We start from the raw sequence: 25,000 nt of genomic DNA on the forward strand, positions 1-25,000 counted from the left end.
GAACAAAAACAGGACAAGGCCAAAACGTGATGTTTTAATTAATTCATCAAAACTTCAGACGCAGGCACATGTACAGGAGTAATTTAATTTGATGTCATACAGCTTGTAAATTTTAGGAAGCTACTCACACATCCACTATGATAGCTCAGATTTCTTCAAAGCTCTAACGTATCTTTAACCAAGGAAAATTTCCCCAATGTAATCCATTTGCTGTCCTGATTATTTAGATGCTTGTTTTAATGAGGTCAGTGAAGGAGGACCACACTTGAAGAGAACTTTGGAAAGTCTCAAAACATACTGGTTTTATTTGCTGAGGAAAGGTATTTTAGTAAATGAATTTTAACTGTCCCAATTAATAAATGCCTTCATTTGTTTTAAGCTCCTATTAAAAAAATTGCATCTGCTCTGCACTTTGCATCCTACCACCTTCAACATGGTTCACAACAGTTTTCCATTAGCACTCTTCTTTTTAAAATAATAATAATAATAATAATAATAATAATAATCCACTGCTGTGGCAACTCCAACCTGCCAACATTTGCAGCACAGGCTATTTATTCACAATGGCCCCATTACCAGTCAATAAATAAATGTTGCAAGTAGGACCCATTAACAGCTTCTCCAAGTCTTGATTGCACAAACAGCAACAGCCAAGCAGTTGTCAACACTGGCTTGAACCCAACAGTATGTAAAATTCAGGTGCACAGCATGAGTTTACCATGCAAAACATCTCAGTCCAATTCCTGGCATCTACACATCCACCTTCAAACTCTAGAAAGGACTGTCAGTCAGTGCAAACCAGGGATGGGTAACTTGTGGTCCTCTAGATGTTGTTGGACTTTAACTCCTGTCAGGGAACTGCCATCAGTGTCCGAGGGAGAGAGCAAGCTCCAAAGAGATCCCAGAGAGCGTCCCGGGAGTGGGAGAGGCAGCCCGTCTTCTGGGGAAGAGAATCAACGTAGCTCCAGTGGAGAAGGGGGGCAGATGGGGGAATCGGCGAGGCGGTCCCATGACTCCTTGCCGGGGACCAGCGGGGAGAGGAAGGGTCCTCCGCTGCCCACACCCTCCTTGCGCAGAAGGCTTCTGCGCAGGGAGAGTAGGAGGAGACTAGGCGTCAAAGAGCTTCTTTGCTGGAAGAAGTTTAAGAAACGCCCACTGACGGATTCTGCCAGCGATTGAGACAGCCACGGGCGAGTGGCTGCCCGGACAGGAAAGGTTCACTCAGGCAACCCAGCCAGAGGTTGGGACAAGCTTACGCACGAGCAACCCCTAGAACCATTACAACTCCCATCAGCCCCAGCCAGCATGGCCAATAGTGAGGGATGATGGGAACTGGAGTCCAACAAAATCCGGAAGGCCACAAGTTCCCCATCCTTTGTCTTGGACTAGATGGGCCAAAAGCCCAGCCTGGAAAAATACAGCTTCCATTACTGCTGAGAGGGGTGTGGGATCTCCAATTGCCAACAGTTCCCACTCACACAGCTGAACCCCCCCCCCCCGGCCATGTCAAACATCATTTCAGATAGTTTCCCAACCTTCAGATGTAAGCAAAGAAAAGAAAAAGCAGAAAAGTTCCATTCCAAGAGTGGAACTTTGCTTGCAGTTATTAGAATCCTGGCTGCTATGTTTACAGATGCCACAGAATTAGCATGCATGATATGAACGCATGCATCCCAAGTCGTTGTGCAAAAAGCTGGGAGTAATATGAGTCAGCATCCCACATCGCACTGCAAAGGATCCTAGAGCATACCACAATCTTGCCTTCGTAATGGACTGGCAACTGCCAAGGCCATGTTAAAAACTGGGCTGTGGGACATAGATCGCCTGGAACTAATCTCAGCTGCGGAAAAAACATGTTCCCCTCTTTATTTTTTACTCTCTTGGGCGCAGGAATTTAACCTTAATTACTTACAATTTGTGTTTAACCCGCAAGAAAGAAGGGCTTTTTCGCTGGCTAGGTTCAATTCTAATCCTTCTAACCTCCTTTGGGGTAGGTTCGCGGGTTTGGCAGAAGGAGATAGGATCTGCCCATGTGATGCCCACCTGGTGGAAACTCTAGCTCACATGGCCCTTAAATGTAAAATGTATGATGATCTCTACCAACAATTCTTAGACCAGCTATGTATCCCAACATGGAAACCAGAGACAGAGGTCATACGCTTCTTATTACAGGGGAGAGACCAGGAGCTCACCAAGACAGTAGCTAAGTTCCTCTATTTGATTTTTTGCCACCGAAGTACGCTACAGGATCCTGCCCTTGCTGGAGACCCACAGAGGTGAAATAGATTACTCGCCTCTTCTTCCCTTTGGCAAATGACTGTACTGTTGAAATGGCGACGAGATCACATTGGCCTATTTATTCTGAATGTTTGTATGTGATGCCAATAAAGGTTTGATTATGATGATGATGGTAATGGACTGGATGAGAACCAACAAAGCAAAGCTCAGTCCAGTTAAGGCTGAGGCACTGCTAGTGGGTGGTTCCCCAAACTGGAAGGATGGGAGGTTGCCTGCTCTTGATGAGGTTAAACTCCCCCTAAAGGAGCGAATATGTAGCTTGGGAGCCCTTCTGGGTCTTTTGCCGCTGCTTGAAACTCAAGTGGCCTCAGTGGCATTGAGTGCCATCCATCAGCTTTGGAATATGTCAACTAAAACTTGCCGTCAAATTTTGAGAAAAGCAAAATTAAAGGAGAAAGTGGGGCTCCTGCTCAGGCAAAGAGGAAGTAAAAAAAATACAATCAAGGAAAAAAATATTAGTTCGATTTTACACAACAGGCATCACAGCTTAGTAGCACCCCCTTTTAAACCATGGCTTGTTGATTGGGAGCACCCTATAAACTCACACATTCCCCCCCCCCCTAAATTTCTTGCATGTGCCTTCCTTGGTTAGTGTTAGCCATGGTTCAACATTATATCTGAACCTTACTTTTTACTGGTTTGCTTTTAGAGTAGAAATTGACCCAAGCTAACTTCAACCACTAGTTTAAAGGCAAACTACGATTCGCTCTAGATTTTTGTTGTTGTTGTCATTTTACTTTTTGTGTTTAATTTCTTTATTTGATCTGAGCCATTTATATCCCCATTCCAAAAAGTTCAAAGGTGCAGACAAAAGGAAATACAACAGATAAAAAAAGCACAATCGAGATATGACAAAACGCTAAAGCATCATTACTTAGAAGAAACAGAGCAGCAAAAACCTTAAGAACAGTGGCAAAAAGTTCACCAAAATTATTAAGAAGATCATCAAGGAAAGAGAAAGAAAAAGAGGAGACAACTCTCTCTGGGCAGGGAATTCCAGAGTCTGGGTGTAGCCACTGCAAAGGCCCTGTCCCTTATTTCCCATCACACAGCCCACTGGGCCTTCAGTAAGCTTAAGAGAGAAAAGTATTTTTTAATTTTTTTTTATAAACAATTAAAACTATGGTTAAATACATTGAAATATAACACTGAGCCAATTTATGCTATCCATAAGTTGTGACTTCTGAACAGGGCCTAATAATGCCATTAACTACAAGCTGGTTGCTGAATTCTTATTATGAAACACTTGCTGGTCTGTGACTACATATCAAAATTAGTATTATGATCTTAGGTTTCTCCCAGACAGCCTGTTTATTCAGCATTCACCCTGATTCGTTTGCGGGGAGGTTAGATGATATCATGTCAAGCAATTGTTACCCCACATTTTCCAGTGCATTTTCTCATCGCATTCCTTGCCACCAAGAGCCTGTTTTGAGGGGGAAGCAAGTTTGTTGTGGAAGAGAGCCAAATCAACTTTAACTGCGCTACTTGAATTGGCTGGCATGTTTTTGAATCCTACTCAAAAATAGTGACAGTCTGGAAGTGCCTTTTCTTATCTTTTCTCTTTTCTCCCATATTAGTTTATTGAGAAATTCCGTTATCAAAGAAAAACAAGCAATTACTTTTCAGTTGCTGGGATTTGGAAATTGTTAAGTACTCTGTCTACTCCAGTACAGCAGGGTTAGAATCAGATCATCCACTTTTGCACTAAGACGCACAGTAATAATTTTAACATGCAGGAGGGAGCAATGGCAGGACACATGCTTGGCATGCAAAAGGTCCCAAATTCAATCCCTGGCACCTCCAACCGAAAGCATGAGGTAGCAGGTAATGTGAAATACGTTTGCCTGAGACTCTAGTAGACAGCCGCTGCGAGTCAGTGTAGACAATATGGGGCTGAATGGACACACAGTCGAACCTGATAGAAGGCAAATTCCTTTACCTTGTCGGTGGAAGAATCAACAAGCAATGGGCATTCAAGTCAGGTGCCTGGAATTTGGAAACGGGATCAAGGAATGCACCCTAGGAAGTCACAGAACCCAACTGGAAGTAACTTGGCATTTTCCAAGGATAGACCATTCTCTCCAAAATGCAAAAGGGAATCAGAAATCAACATGACCTTGCTAAAAGAGCACCCAGTGAACCTTGAATTGGCATATAGGCTAACTTTCTGTGCATGTGGCTGGTACATCCCAAACAGCCCATTGCAGGAATCACCTGCCACCTTGACCAGTTCAAAACGGTCTCCCTCTATTGCTACTACAGTGAGAACTATAATAGGAGCAACAAGGGAAGCAGCGTACAGTTTTGTGAAAATAAATGGAATAAACTCATAGCATATCACCTTGAATTACTTTAAGTGAGACGTAGATACAAGTGCCCATTGCGTTACAGAGCGCAGATGAGTGCCTCCCAGTGTAAGAGTAGAAAAAAGCCTCCAAATTTCTTCTTCGTGACGTACTTGCCATGTCGTGCACAGAATGAAAAGGCCAGGGCCGCCCCCTTATTTCCTAAGCTGCCTGTCATTTTGTTGCTTCCTAGGAAAGCACAGCTGCTGACATGCATGTGTTATTATCTGCAAATATCATTTTCACAGGTTTTTTTTAAATAAAAAATGATCCCCCCCTCCATATATGTTATATTCCGCCTCCCCCTGTCCACCATGCACCTGAATACGCACCAAGCCCTGCCCTTCTGTTGCTCCATGCCTGCACAACGCACCAGGCATATCATATGCGCATGGCAGGATGGTGGGAGATCATATTCTACCTCCTGGCTTTGAAGCAAGAATCTGTCAGGGTAATCCAACTACACAAGGAGCTTCCCAGGAGCACCGTGAGCTTGGAAGGTGTAACGATTGATATATACAGTGCATTTCTTGATAATTTTCTGGGGTTCAAACTAGTGCCGAGCTGAAAAGGAGGAACGTGTTTTGCAAACAGTTCTATCACACCACACACCACCGTGACACAAGCCCTACTTTTCCAGTGAATTTTCTGCACCTTTTTGCAAAGAAATGTCAGTGCTCCCTTGGTGGTGGGTACTAGGGTCTTCCCAGTGCTATTTTTCTAGAAAAAGAGGTGCCGGAATTCACCACGAACACCTCCCTTGTTCTCTTATATAATGGCAATGGCGCCGGAAATGAGTTCAGGTGAGTTCTGGCTGGGGGAAAAGTCCTGATCCAGATCTGTGGGCTCAGATTCACCTGGGGGCTCCTTAGAGAATCTACTAGGCCCCATACCATGGTTGACTACTGTTCTGGGCTCTAAAATAATAATCCAAAAACAATGCAGATGGTGGATGCCATCTCTGTTTCCAACCATGTCCTGGAAACAGAGGTTCTTGGGGGCATTTGGGCTCTTTGCTGCCTTCAGCCACCCTTGTACGTCCCTCTTGACCCCCAGAAATGTTAGGGGGCACCATGGCAAAGGGGTCCTCGCACAACAGCACTTTGCCCAAAGCCCAGTCAACCCAGGAGCCAGTCCTTTATAAATATAAAGATAGCTGAATACATCAGCTATCTGTATCAGCTGAATACAGTTAGGACATAATGTGGACAACCATTTGGATACAAATGCACACCCATTGCAAAATGGATGGATGGCATCTGAAATTTATATGCGCAACTAATGCACATCCAAATGTAGACTTTCATGCATTAGATCTGCATCTGGATGTACATCTTCAGCATTCCTGTATTCTCATTCTGTCCCAAACTGTCAAGCATCAGAATGCACAACATGAACTAGCTGGCAGCAAACAACTTGCCATAGAGCAAGAAATCTAGGGAATTCAAGAAGCTGCCCTACATTGAGCCAGAGCATTGGTCCATGTAGCTCAATATTGTCTACACTGACTGGATGTGGGTCTTCAGGGCTAGGTCTCTGGGGATGCTGGGGATTGAACATATGAGGTTGACATGCAACCCATGTGCTCCCCCACTGTGTCACAACCCTTCTGTGAACTGGGAGTTAAATCTAGTTGCCTCTTTAGCCCCCCAAACTCAGAGCATGTTGTCACATCTTCAGATCTGATTTGCTCTGTGGTGCTGTGCCTGAAACCAGTCCTAAAAGAAAGCCCTAAAAATTGCATCGAACCAGGAGCATATTAAGAAGATAGAAGATTTTGCAAGAGCCTTTTCATACACCTTCCCAGAACGTTCCCCCCCCCCCCCACTGAAAACCAGAACTCACTAAAATTCAGGACAGCCTTAGTTTGAACCACTTTCTTCCTTCACATTATAAAGCTGACAGTTATCTCAAGCATTGAGTTTGTGGCCAATTCCTTACAGTCTACACTAATCAGGTGCATGCAAACCACTGTGTCTCAGAAATCAAAGTGCATCGTTAACTTTTAAAAAATTGGGGTGGGGAAATGAACTAAAAACATTTATTCTTCTTTGTCCATTGTTTTAAGCACGGAATCTTCCCCTAAGATTTTGCAAAGTTCGTTCAGTCTCTGCTGCATTTTTGGCATTCCTGCAAGCTGGGATTCTAGTCTCTGTTTCTCCTCACTGAGGGTTAAGCGGATAGCATTGTCCAACTGTTCAAAGCGCCAGTGTCCTTCCCCATCAAACTGTAGCAAGTGTGTATGGTACTTCCTGCAGGAGAAGAAAAGAAACACTCAGAAATCCAGCAACAAAATCTCAAACATTCACAGGAGGACCATGATGAGCGGGCAGACTCTCAGGAAGAGACCAGAAACGCAACAGGTTCCGTAGGGTTCATTTAGAAGAGCATTTGCGAAAGCTTGGAAGCTGCAAGAATTTCAACTTTCAGAAACTAGTGCTATGTCTGCAGAGAGCAACCTCCATTGGCTTCAACGGTTAAGAAGACGGTTTCTGCACGTGTTGTAGAGGGGCAGATGGGGCTTGTCAACCTGGGAAGGGAGCCCATCTAGGAGAAGGAAAACTCTGATCCTAACCCTTCACTGCCTTTTTGATAAATATAAATATAGATAGATAGATAGATAGATAGATAGATAGATAGATAGATATAGATTTTCCAATATCGTTCCAATAACAGCCTCATTACAACAATGCCAATTTTACCCAATTAATACAATTATTAAAACCAATTATTTATATACTGAATTATGCAGTTCAGTTAAAGTGACCTCCTCACGTGCTAGTTTTGATGGGTTCCTCTTTGTTTCGTTTTGTTTTATTTTCTGCGTTCCAAAATCTTAATAATTTCAGTTGCATTCCCTTCAAGATAGTAATCCCTTATACAACAGCTACAATCTTATGGTTTTAATTTGTGTTAATATATTATAAGTAATTTATAAAGTTTCGAGTTAGGTACTCAAGTCTGTAATCATTGTTCTGTCCTGCGTGTGGTTATCCCCCCCCCATGATGTTGTCCCAACCATATATGGCGTTGTGTCCTTCATTCTTCCAACTGTTGATATTTCCCATCGTGACTCGGAGTAAGTGGTTGTCTCACAGTTTTCCAAAAGCCTCCACATCACTCCATCCCGTGATTGTAAGCTTGTAAGAGACTCCGCTGTTTCAACAAATAAACCGTCCTCACCATTTCCGGCCCCCCCCAACCTAGGAAGAGCATTCCAATTCCAAACTGCCAGAAAACATGTGACCTTGGAGGTGGCAAACTTCTCTCCTCCTTTAAACTAAAAAAAATTATAGTCGGTTATCCTTCCAGTTAGATTACATTCAAAATTGTCTCAGCCTCCTTCACATTCCTTTGAAAATAACAGAGTGGGGGTGGATTCGTTCTATATTCCAACATAGTCCTTTCAAAGGGTGAAACGCCCCGCCCCCTTTTCTCTCTCTCTCCATCCCATTCCTCTCACACATGCAGTTCCAGTTTGATGTTAAATTTCATGTTATTAATCCAGTTTCTTCAGTCTTCACTTTCTATATTATATTTTAACCTTGCATTCCAAGGAGGGTTGCCAAATCAGAAACGTAGAAGAAAAACTTTGAAAAACAAAGTCTGTGGCACCGAATAAAACCTTATCTCAATTCCAACCTTTAAATCCTTGTAGCTGAGATGTTCCGCGGTTTGTTGTCTCATCGCCTCTAGCATATGCCTTTACTTCAGTTAAAGCCCAATCAGCAAGATATCCTCTGCTTCTGGGACCGGATTGGGGGTGTGTGTCACGATAGTCACATTGAACCCAGTGCTTTTGCTTGCCCTCACATTCCATAGGGAAGTGAGTACCAGACCGCAGGGCAATCTGCAGGTGAGAGCCTGTTCCTCTCCCACCCAGAGAGGAATTCAAAGAAAGAGTTTTCCCCATCATTCTTTGTTTATCTCCGTCTGTCTCTCCCTGCAGTGCCGAGGGAGACCTCCATTCCTGGCATAGGCAGAAGGCCACTTCCGACATCAGGAGGAGGTGGGGTTGCGGGCTCACACCCCCAACATGCGCACGGAGGCTGGTTTCCAGCCCCGCGCGATTAGGGGAATCCTTGGGCTGCGTCATTCCCTGAGCCAGCCAATCAGCTGGCTCAGGGGGTGTAGCTTGCCTCATTTAAGGCAAGCGCGGCCCCGGGATCTCCCTCTTTGGTCCGCGCAGCTGTTGTGGTTTCCCACCCACCCGCCCTTTAAGGTTTCCCTTCTGACCTTACTATGGACTTCGGTTGGTCGCCGTTAAGGGGCCTGGTAGGAATTTTTTCCACTTGGCAAATTGGCGCCGGCCATTTGGTTTTTCGCCTACCTCGTAGCAAATCGTCACAACTCCTTGGCTTTGGCGGTTAGGCATTGGTAGGGGTATTGTTATGTAGATGTGTTGGGGGGGAGGAGTGCCATCACCTCTCCCAAATATTGAAGGGTAGTCCGGTAAAGGATTCCGGGGGGCGTTGTCTTGTCCGAAGCCTATGGAGGCCAGGGCCTAAAGCGCGCCCCCAATTGGTGACCCCGGGGGAGTACCTAGTTGATGTGCATCAGCAGGGCTCCCCCTGCTGGTGTTAACCCTATCTGGTTTTCTAGCAAACAGGCTGAAGCCGGATAGTCTGATAGGACCAATGCCTAAGCCAATACCACTCTTACCTGTAACCAATTAAGTTGTGGCCAATTTTAGCCCATTAACCTTAAATAATTGTGTCCTGTGTCTTTATTCCTACTGGGGGGAGGCGGGAACTCGCCACGCAAACAGGAAGCCCTAACCCTCCACTGCCTTGCAGGATATCTTCGGGAGAAGAAAAGGCTAAGGAGCAAACCCTACACGAATCTGGAGTGGAGTCTCTAAGACAGTTGGATGGCACCTTGTACGCCTCCTTCTGGCAACTCCTGTAGCCCACCTGGTGCCAAACATATTGCTCTGCTTTCCTTTGGACCACATCAGCGAGGCCAAGATGAGGGTCTTGTTGGCTGGGCAGCCCAGGACCTCCAGACACGCTGCCCAGACTTGCGCCCCTAGGAGGTCACTTCAGTGCTGCTAACAGAGTGGTTTGACTTCACATCTGGAGGTGCACTTCATAGTCTCTTGAGACAGACAGATGCCAACAATAGGTGCTGTTTGCTTCAAGAGTCTTCCTGTGATTGGGAATGCCACATAATCGTGAGGTGAATACAGTACCTGATGAAACCTACATACATTATAAGGCAAGAAGGTTTTTTTAAAAAGGTCCTAGGTAAAGACTCACCAAAGAGATGGTCTGTGTGTTATTGAAAGCAGGGATATGCCAGCCCCCTTAGCAGCCTGAAATATCTTTCCTTCGACGTCAATGCTGACAGCACTTGTACACTCATCCAGCAATGCATATTTGGGCCTTGTAAAGAAGGAAAACAAATAGTTATTCATTCACTTTTTGAAACAGCTAGGAGGCATGATTTAGGCGAACAAAGATGCACATTCTCGTGCGAATCACACTTGCAAGTGTCCACTGGATTCCCCCCACATGCGCTGAAATTTTGGATTCAGAGCAATCATCTTAGCTATATACTGAATGAAATCCCCCCCCCTTTTATGTGGTAGGCTGCCCAAGATAACTTCTGTAAGCTAAATGAAAAGTTACATCAGACACCCACATATCAGAAATTCAAGGCAGCTCAAGGTGTGTGCACCCATGAGAACGATCCACATTTGAACTTGAAACAGACTTAATTGACGTGAAATGCAATTTGCTCTCATGATCACTATGAGCAAAGCAAATGGGGATCCTTCAAACTGTGAAACTGATTTCAGCAATCTTCTCCAAAAAAGTTGAGATGATCTTCCAAAATGCTACCAAGGACTATATGGAGTATGGAAAGGCGGAGGTCTGCATCAAGTATTTTTCTTGATGCCCCCAGTGACATAGGGAGCAGCTGGTGCAGAGATCTCTTCACCCCAAACGATGTCTCTTCTAAGTTTTTATCTGGAAATGGGAGTCCACACTATTTCCCCCACCATGTGCTTGACCAGGCACAGGCAAACTCGGCCCTCCAGATGTTTTGGGACTACAACTCCCATCATCCCTAGCTAACAGGACCAGTGGTCATGGATGATGGGAGTTGTAGTCCCAAAACATCTGGAGGGCCGAGTTTGCCTATGCCTGTGCTTGGACTGTCCCTTAATTTCAAAGCAACCTGGACAACCTGCCACAAGTAAACATACTTAAATGCAGCTTCTGTCAGCTTGGCAAGACAAGTTGCTGGACCTACTCTTAAGAAAATGGTTTTTAATTTTTTTTGTTTTTGTTTTTCAGCATGACCAGGTTCTTGTTTGTACAGACTATAAATGCGCAAAGAGCAACTTGGGAACAACTAAAGTCTCGTGTTGCCACCCTCCAAACCTCTCAGGGAAGGGGGACATAGAAAAGGGCCTCAAGTGATGAATGCAAGGTCCAGGTTAGTTTGGCTCTTAAGGTCTTGAGGCTTTATAGGTCAATACCAGCACTTTGAATTGGGCCCTCTACAGCACCATGTGCTTTATTCTGCCTCAACCCCCTGAGCAATACCAATACAATCTACCTATGTCCATCCTATCCATACTTGGAAAAAATTTACTTACTTGTGGTAGAACATCCGAGCCATCCCCATTCTCTGCTTTTCTCCTCCGGACAGGACATCCTTCCAGTCTGTAACAGCATCCCACCCTTCAAAGGCACCCAAAAAGAACAGGTACGTTTTACTCTCCGATTTAAACTTCCTTTTCTTTCTTTTCTCCATTTTTGTCTTTAACAGGTCAGCTTTAGAGTACAATCCTAACCATGTCTACTCAGAAGAAAGTCCTGCTGAATTCTAAGGAGCTTATTTCCAGGTAACTGGAGTTCAGAGAGCAGCTTTAAGTAACAAATGGACGTTTACTATACTGTACTTTGGGTATTTTTATAAATTTGGATTATAAACATATGCACAGTGCAGATGAGCTGCACAAGGGCTGCAACCTGAGAGAGGTAGACTGGGCATGGGCTTAAAAGTTGAAAGCAGACTGAGCTTAAAAGGCTCAGTCTGCTTTCAACTACAGTGGTACCTCAGGTTACAAATGCTTCAGGTTACAAACTCCGCTAACTCGGAAGTTGTGAACTTTGCCCCAAGATGAGAATGGAAATCGTGCGGTGGCGGCAGCAGGAGGCCAGATTAGTGAAAGCGCGCCTCAGGTTAAGAACAGTTTCAGGTTAAGAACGGACCTCTGGAATGAATTAAGTTCGTAACCCGAGGTACCACTGTACAGCAAGTTCCTACAGATAGTTCCTTGGCGCTATCTGTGGTCCTGCAGTATCTGCTCTGCCCCCTTCTCTGGGGGATCTGGCAACGGCGCTGAGCAGGGCATCAGATTTGCAGAAAACCCAGCAACAATTATATTGCTATTAATTACCGTATTTTTCGCTCTATAAGACGTACTATTCCCCTCCTAAAAAGTAAGGGGAAATGTGTGTGCATCTTATGGAGCGAATGCCGGCTGAATAGCTATCCCAGAAGCCAGAACAGGAAGAGGGATCGCTGTGCGGGGCTCCCTCTTGCCGTTCTGGCTTAGCCCCTCAGTCCCTTCCCCCTGCCCTGAAGAGGCTTCACGCGGCTAAGCCAGAAGCTAGAACAGCAAGAGGGAGCACTGTTCTAGCTTCTGGCTTAGCCCCTCGGTCCCTTCCCCCCACCTCCCGGAAAAGCCCCAAAGAGCCGAGTTCCCTTTAAAGAGCCGCGCGGAGTGTGTGGGCCCTTGGGCCCTTCTCCCTCCTCGGGGAAAAGCCTGCAAGCACTGCACACACGCTCCACGCGGCTCGTGAAAGGGAGCGCTGAGCAGAGCCTGGGACGCATACAGGCTCTGCTCAGTGCTACCTTTAAATAATTTTTTTTTCTTGCATTCCCCCTCTAAAAACTAGGTGCGTCTTATGGTCAGGTGCATCTTATGGAGCGAAAAATACGGTACTTGCAAAGTCAGAAACCTTTCCAGACTGAAGGCAGATCCTGAGTTCTCCCAACAGACCCCTTCCTCCTCCCCTCTAAGTGGGCAGGTAGTGTCTGACATTACTGGGACGCAGGTTTCGCTGTGGTCTAAACCACCAAGCCTCTTGGGCTTGCCGATTGGAAGGTCGGCGGTTCAAATCCCCGCGACGGGGTGAGCTCCCGTTGTTCGGTCTCTGCTCCTGCCAACCTAGCAGTTCGAAAGCACGCCAGTGCAAGTAGATAAATAGGCACCGCTGCGGCGGGAAGGTAAACGGCATTTCCGTGCGCTTTGGTTTCCGTCACGGTAGCCCATTGCGCCAGAAGCGGTTTAGTCCTGCTGGCCACATGACCTGGAAAGCTGTCTGTGGACAAACACCGGCTCCCTCAGCCTGAAAGCACCGCAACCCCAGAGTCCCCTTTGACTGGACTTAACTGTCCAGGGGCCCTTTACCTTTTTACCTTGACATTATTGGGGCAGCCCTGAACTTGCTCGATTTGAAATAGGAGACCTCAAGCGTTTACCTCCTTCTCTTTGCACTATGTGATTCAAATGAACTATCTGCAGGATGCACTCCAGATCCTGGTCTTGGTAGCCCTTCTCGCGCATGTCGTCCACAGAGTCAGGATAGATCACTTGATCCCGCAGCGTTCCAATGGACATGTAAGGTCTGTAAAGCAACAGAGAGAAAATTAGCCGCCTCCCGGGGAGTCACATCTCAACCCTGCTGTTTAGGGTTCTTTGAGCAGCGCATAATGCTTTAAATGTGGTGTTTCTAAATACTGTAATTATTTGAGGGTGACTGTTTTAGTAAACACACTCTAGAGAACAATGCCTTGTTTGCAGAACAGACTGCAGTGCAGTGACATGGATCACTGTGGCTCAAGAGCAACCCGCCTGATAAAGAAGAACCGCACATTATCCCTCGCACAAAAGTCACCTTGCCTGAGTACACAGTAGCATACATCAAAGTAGGAATGCATTTTCCTGTTCAATTTCTTCCGGGTACACCGTGGAACTCTCATTTTTGAGCCTCGGTTATTCAAAAGCTGCGATTTTTCGAAATTAACGTTGCCCACATCTAACAGTGAGTAGAATGCCCCACACCCCATTTTCCAAGACAACGGATTATTTGTATACATTTATCAGGAGCTCCCAGGACTTAAGCAGGGAATCTTCAGCTCTTTGCTGCTCTCTATGGTGAGCCACTAGGACTGCAGATTGCAGCATATTTTTTTAAGGGATGTACTAGTTCTCAGGTGCTCGACTGGTTCTACCCACCCAGGCTGGCCACCAAATCCTCCTAACAGGAAGAACTACAAAAGCCTTCCTTCTCCCAGGTGTCAAAAACGGTTATTTATGTATGCTTCTACTGCGGCCCGTGGTTTGTTAGCCCAAAAATGGAAAACGAGTGCGATCCCAACCAAAGAAGAATGGCAGCTAGAGCTGACAGAATATGCACAGCTTACAGAGTTAACATGTAGAATAAGAGAAGAAGAAGAACATACGTTTAGAGGAGACTGGAAAATGTTTATTGAATATATCGGCGAAAATTGTGTACAGCTGAAAACGCTGGCAGCATTAAGATTAATTCAACAGGGTAAATAAGTTCTGATGGATGTAATAATGGAATACTGAATGGTTTAGTTTTTGTAAAATATGCAGGGATTTATGATAAGCAAAATGAACCATGGAAAGGGAAGAAGGGAAGTCAATGATATTTTAAGGATGTTTAAATGAGTATTTTATATTGTAAAACAGAAAATATATACCTACACAAACACAGCCTTCCTCCTTGGGCTAGAACAGGCATAGGCAACCTCAGCCCTCCAGCTGTTTTGGGACTACAATTCCCATCATCCCTGACCACTGGTCCTGTTAGCTAGGGATCATGGGAGTTGTAGTCCCAAAAGACTGGAGGGCCGAGGTTGCCTATGAGGTTGGCTAGAACTTGCCTGGGCAGCAAAAGCCTTCCCAGCTCTGGCACATTTTGGATTTACTCTTTCAAGCTTTCATTCCTAGCCTTGTTCCTCAGTATTGACTCCTGACTTGACTTCCCAGCTCTGACCTCCTGGCACAACTTTCTGGTTTCCAGCTTCACTCTGACAGGTGCTCAGCCTTGAGAATGTCCTCTGGCACATTCAGATAATGGCAGACACGGAAAAGTGGGCAGCCTGCCGGACTCTAAAACTGTCTGTGCTACAAACAAGCAAATACAGCAACTTTCACCAGGTTTACAAGCAAAGAATCTACAAATATTTATGACCAGGGTACATGAGAACTAGACGTAAGATTCAATATTCGTTCTCCGCAAATGGAGCATAGCTGGATGCCTACAAATAATTATTTCATTTGGGCTTATGGATGGTAGCATTTTTGTAATGACAAAACAAACAAAATTTCCAGGACAATTTGCCAAGCTAGATTCTCCTATAGATAAGCACACAGGCAGTCTAGAGCGCTCCAGTTGGAGAACAGCCTTTACCAAAGGTGTCATGGACTTTGAAGACACTCGAACTCAGGACGCAAGGGAGAAACGTGCCAAGAGGAAGGCACGCTTGGCAAATCCACACCGTGATCAACTCCCGCCTGGAAACCAATGTCCCCACTATGGAAGGACATGTGGGTCCAGAATTGGCCTCCACCATCACTTACGGACTCATTGTTAAAACCGTGTTTATGGAAGACAATCTTACTCAGCTACGAGTGATCGCCAAAGAAAGAAGAATATTTTTCAGCAAAAAGAGTAATTGCTTTGTTGTTGTTTTATGGCAGGTTGAAGGTTCATCCTAAACACCTTGTGAGAATATTTGGTTCATAGTTCCACAATGTAAGGCCAGGACTAGCCGCCTGAGAAACAGTTTCTACGCAAATGCAATTCTGGTTCTAAACGCAGCATAAGGGGTCTCTGTAGTATATTGTATTTTAAAATGGGGTTTTAGAGTTTTTAGGGGGTTTTGAATGTTTTATGTAGTTTTATGTAGTTTTGTGGTAGTTTTATGTAGTTTTTATGTAGTTTTATGTAGTTTTTCAATTTCATTGTTCTACATGGGACAATGACAATAAAGATATCGTATATCGTATATGTTTGTTTTCACATGAAAACTTAGTCTACTTTTATAGAACTAAATACTAGAAATACATTTTCACGGAATCAGATGCAATACCTAAATAAACATGATATTAACTGTAACTCCAAGGCTTGTATTTCAGATCATCTGTGACATATCAGGACAGAGTTAGAGCACCAGTGAATATTTGCTTGACATTATATGATAGCTACCCAGAAATAAGATAGCAAATATTACAATGTATTTGGACAGAGGCTAAATAATATTATAAGCCATTTGAGCAAAGGACCCTGTTTTATGTGTGAGAATCCCCAGAATCTCTGCTTTACTTGCTTTTATACACTTGCATATGTTTTAAGGTTGTTTAATTGTTTTTTTGTTATATTATTTGTTTTGATGGATATCGTTTTTATGCTAAAGATAGTGTACACCACTTAGGGGTTTTTAAAGGACTAAAAGGTTTAGAAATTCCTTTAAATAAATAACTAAATAATGAAATATAGCAGTTGTAGAAGGATTCAGGATCAATATGCGCATGTGAAATGAGCTTAAGGCGGAACTGCAGTCTTTTGCTGTGGCTTACTAAAGGAATTCATTTGCTCTGGGCATTTAAAAAGAAAACTGCATTCACTGAATACTGGCACCCAGTGCTCCAAAAAATGCTTCCTTCTTTGTGTTACATGGACACATGTTACATGTGACAAATGACATTGACTCAGTACGAAATTAGAGCCAGGATGTGGCATGACCAAAAAATGTTACATTCTTAAGGGTTTTTCAGCTTGGTTTTTTGCTTTCTACTAATGCATATGTACATATTACCCATATTTTTACTCACATGGTGAACACATATGTGATATGAAACTAATGATACTATGTGTTCCCATGTCAGAAAGCTGTAATAATATTACCTGAATTTATTACTGATAATTTTACCCGATGCTGAAAACGAATGTGATCAGAGGACTTTGGCCCTTCCTTCCTTCCTTCCTTTCCAAAGAAACTGGCCTATATTGCATTTCACAAGGGTCTTTGTCTTCACAGCAGTGGGAAGAGAGACAGTGTGGCGCAGTGGTTACAGTGCTGGACTAGGACCAAGGAGACCTAGGCTCAAATTCCCACTCAACCACAAAGCTCAATGAGGGACCTTTGGCCAGTCATGTTCTCTCAGCCTAACCTACTTCAGAGGGTGTTGTGGGGATTAAATGGGAAAGTCATCAAGTCATCTCAAGCTCCTTGGAAGCAAGGTGGGATATAACTGCAATAATAATAAGTGCTACGTCATAAATAGAAAGCAAATCTCTGACTGGAGAGGCGGCTCTCTCCGGTTCTCACATGCAATGGGCATCACTATAGTGAAATCTCTGAGCAGACCGCCAGCTCAATCCACAATTCCTCACACACCGTTTGCACGCGATGCAATTCCACACGCATATTATTTGGATGATGGTCCATGTTTCTAGAATGAATGGCCCTTTGACATGCTTAACATAATGCACTTTATTTCAGACATTGTAGGTGCCCCAGCTTTTTGAAGCACCTAGCCAGTTATTTGAACCAACTGTCTTGCCTCCTTATCAGAATCTCTGCAGCAACGATTGATGTCTACAGCAATGTGAACGGAATCTGGCTCAGCAGGAGCACAGACACACTGGTATGGCAAAGAACCACCACTGAACCTGGAAAATGTGGGGTCCCATCAAAATCCACCAATGGGCTCACTAGATTAAGGTGAGGGGGACTAAAATAGCATTCCTTTGCTTCTATTCTCTCTTCATAAACTAGAAAGAATTGTGCTGTGTCATGAAGATAGCTCATGGACTCTAAAGCGCTTTTCACATTAAAAGGGCCATATTAACTGTATAAATAGGGGACTGGATCATTTGAAAAGCAATTTAAAAACACAGAATCAGAACTGAGACAAACAACTGGGCAGTGAGAGCAACTGGTGGCAATTTCTTAAGGCCTCTGGACTGATTTTATTCTGTTGTTCCTGGGAGAACCGCCCCTCCAGAGTTTAGGAATTAGGCTAATATGGGTGCTGGGCTGACACAGCAGTCTTTCAAAACCTGCATCTTACAGATGTGCTATGAACATTTGCTGGAATTCTCAAGGCTAATGGATAGGGGAAAAAAATCTATTGAAAAAATGATCTACAGAACACAACGGAAGGCTTTTACAGAACATAAACACTAAGGGCGTTTCTTATAGCGAAGACTTCGGTGGGTTAAATAACCATTCCCCATCTCCTGGGAACTTTGGGAACTGTAGTTCTGTAAGGGGGTCTTTAACCAAGAATCCTCAACACCTTTAACAAACTGCGATTCTGATGCTGCATTGTAAATTTGTACTAAGGGCAGCCTCAATGGTTTTAATGTATGTGACTACAGCAGCAAGGATTCTATATGAACCAAAATGGAAGAATGGTTGATAAAAATCTTGTAATATGCAAAGATGGCATATTACAAAACTGACAGCACTGATAAAACATACAACTTTAGAATCTTTTAAAGAAGACTGGGAACCCTTTCTGGTCTATAGAAAAAGTTATTTCCCATATGCGAAGACCACAGTGGGGTCTGAAGTGTAAGAAAATAGCAGAACATATTAGGAAACATGTTAGAGAGGATGAAATTAGATGACGGAACTTTAAAACACAATTGTATGTAAGGGTAAAGGTAAAGGGACCCCTGACTGTTAGGTCCAGTCATGGACGACTCTGGGGTTGTGGTGCTCATCTCGCTTTACTGGCCGATGGAGCTGGCGTACATGACTAACTAAGCCGCTTCTGGCAAACCAGAGTAGCGCACAGAAGCGCCATTTACCTTCCCGCCGGAGCGGTACCTATTTATCTACTTGCACTTTGGCGTACTTTCGAACTGCTAGGCTGGCAGGAGCAGGGACTGAGCAACAGGAGTTCACCCCGTCACAGGGATTCGAACCGCCGACCTTCTGATTGGCAAGCCCTAGGCTCTGTGGTTTAACCCACAGCGCCACCCGCGTCCCTAATTGTATGTAACTTGGGTTATAAATATCAATGTTGGGCAAGAAGGAAGTCACTAGTTCTGTTGAACTGGAATATGATTGTTGAGTATCAAATGTAACTTTCTATATGGAATAAAGAATAAAATATTTATTGTAATAAAATAAAATAAAATAAAATAAAATAAAATAAAATAAAATAAAATAAAATAAAATAATAAAATAAATGTACCGTAGATTTGCCCTGTTGGAAGTTAAGTTCTGTTATATACATTTGTCCATCATGACGATGGATATGGAGGAACTGCTAAAATATACACGTCTGGTGGGATGTCTATAGCATTCTTCCACTCCATTGAAATAAGTTCAAGGGTGTTTTAGGGCAAGCTGCAGTTTCCACAACTCTCTCCAGATATAAATAATTGATTTGAGCCCAAAATAGCCAACCGTAAGCTTTCCTCTCCAGTATCCAAGAGCGCCTGCTAAATATTTCAAGGAGCTCAATTACCAAGCCTGAGCATAATTACCTTACACCCGCTAACATAGTTTACGGGGCACGGATCATAGAGCTTTCCCAGCACGATGCGTAATTAGAAGCTGCTGTCACAGGCAGAAATATATTATTGCACAATAAACAACCGAACCGCAGAAAGAGCACAAATCCTTAATCTGGAAAGGAAGCCGTGCGATTGAAGGATAAGCCAGGTTAAGCAACGCTCCTTGATTTCATGAAATTTTTATCGGCTCCCTTGCAGCCGCACAAATCAGAAACTGCCCCCGTCAGGGATTCAGAACCACTGGGGAGACGCAGCAGGGAGCTGGCTGTCAATCACGATAAAGTCAGCGCTGTGAAATCTCAAGCAGCTGTCAGGACATTTCCTGCCCTTTATGACACTTCCTTTGTAAGGCTCAGGTGCCAAACGGAGGAGCCGTAGAGTTGGGGAAAAGATTACAAGAACACATGGCCTGAACGTAATGCATGACCGTGACATCAGCAAGTAAAAAAGGCGGTCAGCTTTCTTGTTACATCACCACTAGGGAGCACACTGACAAAGAGCTGCTGCTGACATGATCGTTATTGCTATTATTATTTACATACAAGCCAGTACAAGTATTTGAACAACTGCCACCCTAACAAATACAGTGGTGCCCCGCAAGACGAACGCCTCGCAAGACGAAAAACTCGCTAGACGAAAGAGTTTTCCGTTTTTTGAGTCGTTCCGCAAGACGAATTTCCCTATGGGCTTGCTTCGCAAGACGAAACGTCTTGCGAGTTCTTGCGAGTTTGTTTCCTTTTTCTTAAAGCCGCTAAGCCGTTAATAGCCGCTAAGCCTCTAATAGCCGTGCTTCGCAAGACGAAAAAACCGCAAGACGAAGAGACTCGCGGAACGGATTAATTTCGTCTTGCGAGGCACCACTGTAGATGTCAGTATCTGCTTCAAGCTGGGAGGCACATTGGGGAAACTGGCCAAATCTATAGTAAGGCAGAAGCACTTACCGTGTTGGCCTGAATATAAGCCTCACTTTTCCCCCAAATTCCGACCGTGAAAAGTTTAAGTGGGGCTTAAATTTGTGACCTTACAAAAATGGGCTTTTACGATATTGCTGCTGAAACAGATATACGGTAAAACGGAATGGGTGTGAGTGCCTGCGCAATTTTAAGGGAGTGGCTTATATTTGGGTATTGCCTTTTTTTTCTCCCCCCCCCCACACATATTAAAGGTGTGGCTTATATTCGGGCCAATACAGTATGTGAACCCATTCTAAACGTGCAGAACTGAGATGGGATAGGTTGACATGACAAAACTATGCAAATATGTGCAACCAAAGGCCTACAAAAAGAAGGTGCCACGTTTCTAAGATATGGCAGTCGGGAAAAATGTATTCAGTGGGCAGACGCAAGACATGTAGACTTTTGAAATGGGGTGTGGGTAGCTGAATCAGTTTATAGTTATGTTTCCTGCTAAGCATATGAAGACAGAATTCGGAGTCAGGGAACTCTGAAGAAAGGGCTGGGCATAAAGAATTGAAATGTTCTACTGCACCATACAACCCAGTAGGGAAGAATGGTTAGAGTGGGGGAGGCACCCAATGTGGTCCTTTCTAGATGTTGGAATAAAACTGGCCCAGGGTCAGTAAAGATGGAAGCTAGGTTCAAAAAGCTGTGTGTGTGTGTGTGTGTGTGTGTGTGTGTGTGTGTCATATTGCTAGCCCTGGGTGTGAGTATTGGATACTCAAATCTGCAATCCATCCGCGAAGCTCCTTGAGCCAGTGATCCTATCACAGCTTAACCTACCACACTGGGCTGATCTTTATCTATAACGTGGGGAGGGGAAGGACCCTGAACCCCCCCCCCCCACTTGAGCTTCGTGAAGAACAGCAGAAGCAGATGGGAAGAGAGGAGTTCAGGGATATTTAAAAATAATAATTTTATTAAGCTGCGTGTTCTTGATTCTCAATTCCATCCTTTTACGTGGTTTTGTATGGTTTGTGGCATTTTATGCATTGTGACTCACTGTTGCTTTTATTGATTGTAGTTTAGTAATTCTTTATTGTAAGTGTAAGCTGTTTAAATGTCAGCAAACAATACTGTTTACTATTAGATTCTAATAGATTGTTGAATCTTGCTTTATTTGATATAAGTTGTTTCTTGTAAAGTTACTGTTACTTTTTTGTATTGGTCAGACAGTTATTATTACTGTTTGATGTTTTATTATGTTTTTATGTGTGTTGGAAGCCATCCAGAGTTGCTGGGGAAACCCAGCCAGATGGGCGGAGTATAAAAGAAGAAGAAGAAGAAGAAGAAGAAGAAGAAGAAGAAGAAGAAGAAGAAGATAAGCTGGTGAATGTAATAAGTAATAGCAACAAGTATTAAAATAATCTGCAACACCAATTAAATGAAGAAAGCAAAATTATGTACAAAATGTTTGCTTTGGATGTAATCTACATAGTTTTTATTATTAAAAAAAAGGTTTTAAAAAAGTTATTACGTGACATTTACACACACCTTAGGGCGCAAATGTAAATATGTGTTCCTTAACTTTGACCAAATCCTCCGTCATTCAAGACCTCCCAGGCAAGGGGCATTATAAATATCAACTTTGACGTTGTGCAAAGTATTTTAGGAAATATAATCTCTGTCTGGGATTTCTCTAACTCTAAGCCCTGGTTCTAATTAGCAGACGGCCAGAATGCCTGGGACGGTAGGGGAGAAAATGACAGTTAATCTCTAAAGCTAATATTCCCTCCTGGAGACTTGCCCAGGTTACTCCTATACATTTTATAATGGTAAATTGTATTGTCACATTTCTGGGCCGTATCTCATGCTGTATCAGTAGGCACAATGATACAAAAACAATTCCTAAGGCTATCTGTATATTCACGTATAAATGGAGAGTTCTTACGGACGAAGGCAAGCAAAATTCTCAATTAAACCATATGGAATCAAGACAATCCCTGTCTGAGCAGATTCAGCTAGGGCTACATTTAATTAGGAAGGCAACACAGCATGTTGCCTTAAAGGGCTAGTCTACTAATTCAGAGAAATCCAATACAAATAGTGGCATTTGCAAACTGTGCTGAGTAAGATTCAAGCAGACAATGGCTGCAATGTCTCCTTCATTACTGACTTTCGGGAGAAGTTTAAAAACATTCCTGTTTACCCAGGCATTTGATGGCTAAAAGATACAGGTCAGGACAACTTGAAACCAGTAAGCTTTTAGATATTCTATTTTTTTAAATGTTCTTAGGTGGGTTCAAAATGTTTTAAATAGGTTTTGGTTACATTTTAAAATGTATTGTTTTGACTTTTTTATGTTGGCTGCCCTGGGCTACTTTGGAAAGAAGGATGGCATAAATAATGGCATAAATCCATAGATGTTTTCCTGCACTAGCCCAGTTGTGGTGAGGCCTTGGCCCTTCAGATGTCGCTGAACTACATCTCCCATCACTCCTGGCCACTGGCCACACTTGTTGGGGCTGATGGGAGTTGTAGTTATAAGCATCTGAAGGTCCACAAGTTCCACACACACCACCAGAAGCCCCTTTCCCTTGAAAGATATTCACACAGAAAAGTCTCATGGTGGTTTAAGCTTATTGTCCCCACTTCAGTTGAGAGTTATTCATGGCTGAATCTCACGGAAAGCAACAATACCAGCTCTTCCATTGCTTTCAGCAGCTAGGTAAGAGCTAATGTGCTTTTCATGTTAGGAGTGGGCAGTTTTTAATCAAGCTATTGCACAAGATCCAAACATCATTAAAAGTCCCACTTGCTTTTGTCAAGATAGAGCAATATTCTGCTGTTGGACCACCCCAATTACTCTTCAGATTGGTGCTTACCCTGTGTCTGTATCTGGCGATGAGTAAGTCCCCTCCTTTCCTATATCCTCCCACCTACCACGCCAGTGTGAAAATTTCAATAATCCTCCTTTTGATTTTTCCTGTTTAGAGATTGAGAATCATCCCTAGCGTCACTCTAGTGGAAGCTAGTGTAGCCTTTTAAGAAGTCTGTCAACAGTTGTTGACTGTGGCCTTTCTCTCATTTTTCTAAAATCAATACCTGCCCCCGCCCCAATCCAAGAAATCAAAGAAGCCCAGATGACACTTGTAGACCTCCGATAACCTTATATTGGTTAATTGTTTTTAATTGTTTTGTTCCTTTGAGTTGCCTTGAGCACTATATCTTCAAAAAGCAGGAAACACTTGTAATTTATAAAAAATATATTGTTTTGCGAAAACAGATACAAGTAAAATCACAAACCTCTGAGGAATGTAGAACATATGCTGAGGAGGTGGTTTGTAAAGAACTCCTTCATAGACAGGCCACAAACCACTTAGAATCCTGAAGAGAGAACTCTTCCCGCAACCATTAGGTCCAGTGATTAGAAGATGCATACCTTCTTCCACCTACAAGTGATGAGAAACACAATAACCTTTGAGAAAGCAATTATTTCCACCAACAATCTAACACAGGACTGACTTTGATGCAACGTCAACCAAAGCTTAGAGTTATGACAATGCGTCTCAACAAACTATGGTTTTCAGTCTGAACTTCAAACTACAGCTTAGGAAGCAGGCTTGTTTCAAGCAACCACAGTTATGACAAACCACAGTTTAGGGTTTAGGCAACATGCTAAACTGTGGTTAATCTAACATGGAAGCGGAAGCTTCCCATCTCTTTCTTGTTGCTGCGGCGAAAGAGGCGAGGCGGGAGGGCGATGCAAGCTGGAATGTTAAACCACAGTTTAGCATTAAAGAGTGTTTTTTATGCACATGATTCGCAGCGATCCACACAATTGACCTTTTTAATATTATGTTTGGGGGAAAACACGGCAGTGAAGAAGAATGCTGCAGTGAGAATTATGCATAAAAAAACACTCTTAGACTAGTCTTCTGTGCTCCCACTGTGGCTTGGACAGGAAAAAAGCAATTGAAATATAAATGTGGAGCCCCATTTAGCATAACCAAGAACAGTGGCTTCATATATATAGTTCATAGCTTGTGTTTTATTCCCGCGTGCTTCCTCTATTGGCTATAAACCAACTGCAGTTTGTTTTTTACTAAGTAGGGACATTTGGCTTCTGCAAAAATAGGTGTGTGAAAAACACGCCCATGCAACATGTGCCATAATCAACAAGAGTCCCAATATTTCTTGGACTGGGCCTACAGTTTTAGGACAAAACCTTTCCTCGGTTGACTTGACCACACTAAGGTCAAAATCGTAACATTTGCTTTCCACAATGTGTTGAGTTTTGCGGTCTTTATGAACTGAGATTAATATGGGAAATCTAGGATCTCATTCTATGTCAGCAATTTGTCGTTAGTGAAAATGCATATGATTATATTTAGATCTAAATGAATATCAGAGTGGAGGAAGTAAACTATATATAAACATGGCAATTTTTCGCCAGAATTTTTACCCCTTCTGCACTTAGAAAGTGTCTCTTTTTAAAGAGACCATGTATAGTTACAACAATCATAAACGTTATAGTGCTAATAAAGTATGAGACACCCCCTTCTCCCCCAAAAAACTAATTACACACACACAGAGAGAAGTGGGAACTGATACCCTATGCCACAATCGCATACCATTGTGTGTAAAACGTTATCATTGTGTGGTTCCCACCTGATATATATTCCCCTACTGCCAAATGAGGAATGGCGCAGTCAGTAGAGCAGAAGACTCTTAATCTCAGGGTTGTGGGTTCAAGCCCCACATTGGCTGAAAGATTCCTGTATTGCAAGGGGTTGGACTGGCTGAGCCTCGTGGTCCCTTCCAGCTCTGCAATTCTACAAATCTATGATTCCTAGGGAAGTGCTGAGCA

The 25,000-nt window shown here is 43.4% G+C and overlaps 1 protein-coding gene across 2 annotated transcripts in view; it reads right to left on the minus strand.

Annotated features, from left to right (window-relative positions):
• Positions 1-15: 15 nt before the first annotated feature.
• The window catches only part of ABCD2 (ATP binding cassette subfamily D member 2), a 99,867-nt gene continuing 74,882 nt past the window's right edge, over positions 16-25,000 (minus strand). For both annotated transcript variants that reach the window (XM_081023610.1, XM_081023609.1), the window contains 5 exons: positions 23,437-23,582; positions 13,149-13,294; positions 11,254-11,338; positions 9,905-10,030; positions 16-6,898 (listed from right to left, as the gene is read on the minus strand). In XM_081023610.1, the coding sequence (XP_080879736.1) occupies positions 6,688-6,898; positions 9,905-10,030; positions 11,254-11,338; positions 13,149-13,294; positions 23,437-23,582 (714 nt within the window). In that variant the 3' untranslated portion in view covers positions 16-6,687. The remainder of the gene's footprint in view (positions 6,899-9,904; positions 10,031-11,253; positions 11,339-13,148; positions 13,295-23,436; positions 23,583-25,000) is intronic.

The sequence above is a fragment of the Podarcis pityusensis genome, assembly GCF_964106645.2.
Source record: "Podarcis pityusensis genome assembly, chromosome: 10".
Taxonomy (NCBI): domain Eukaryota; kingdom Metazoa; phylum Chordata; class Lepidosauria; order Squamata; family Lacertidae; genus Podarcis; species Podarcis pityusensis.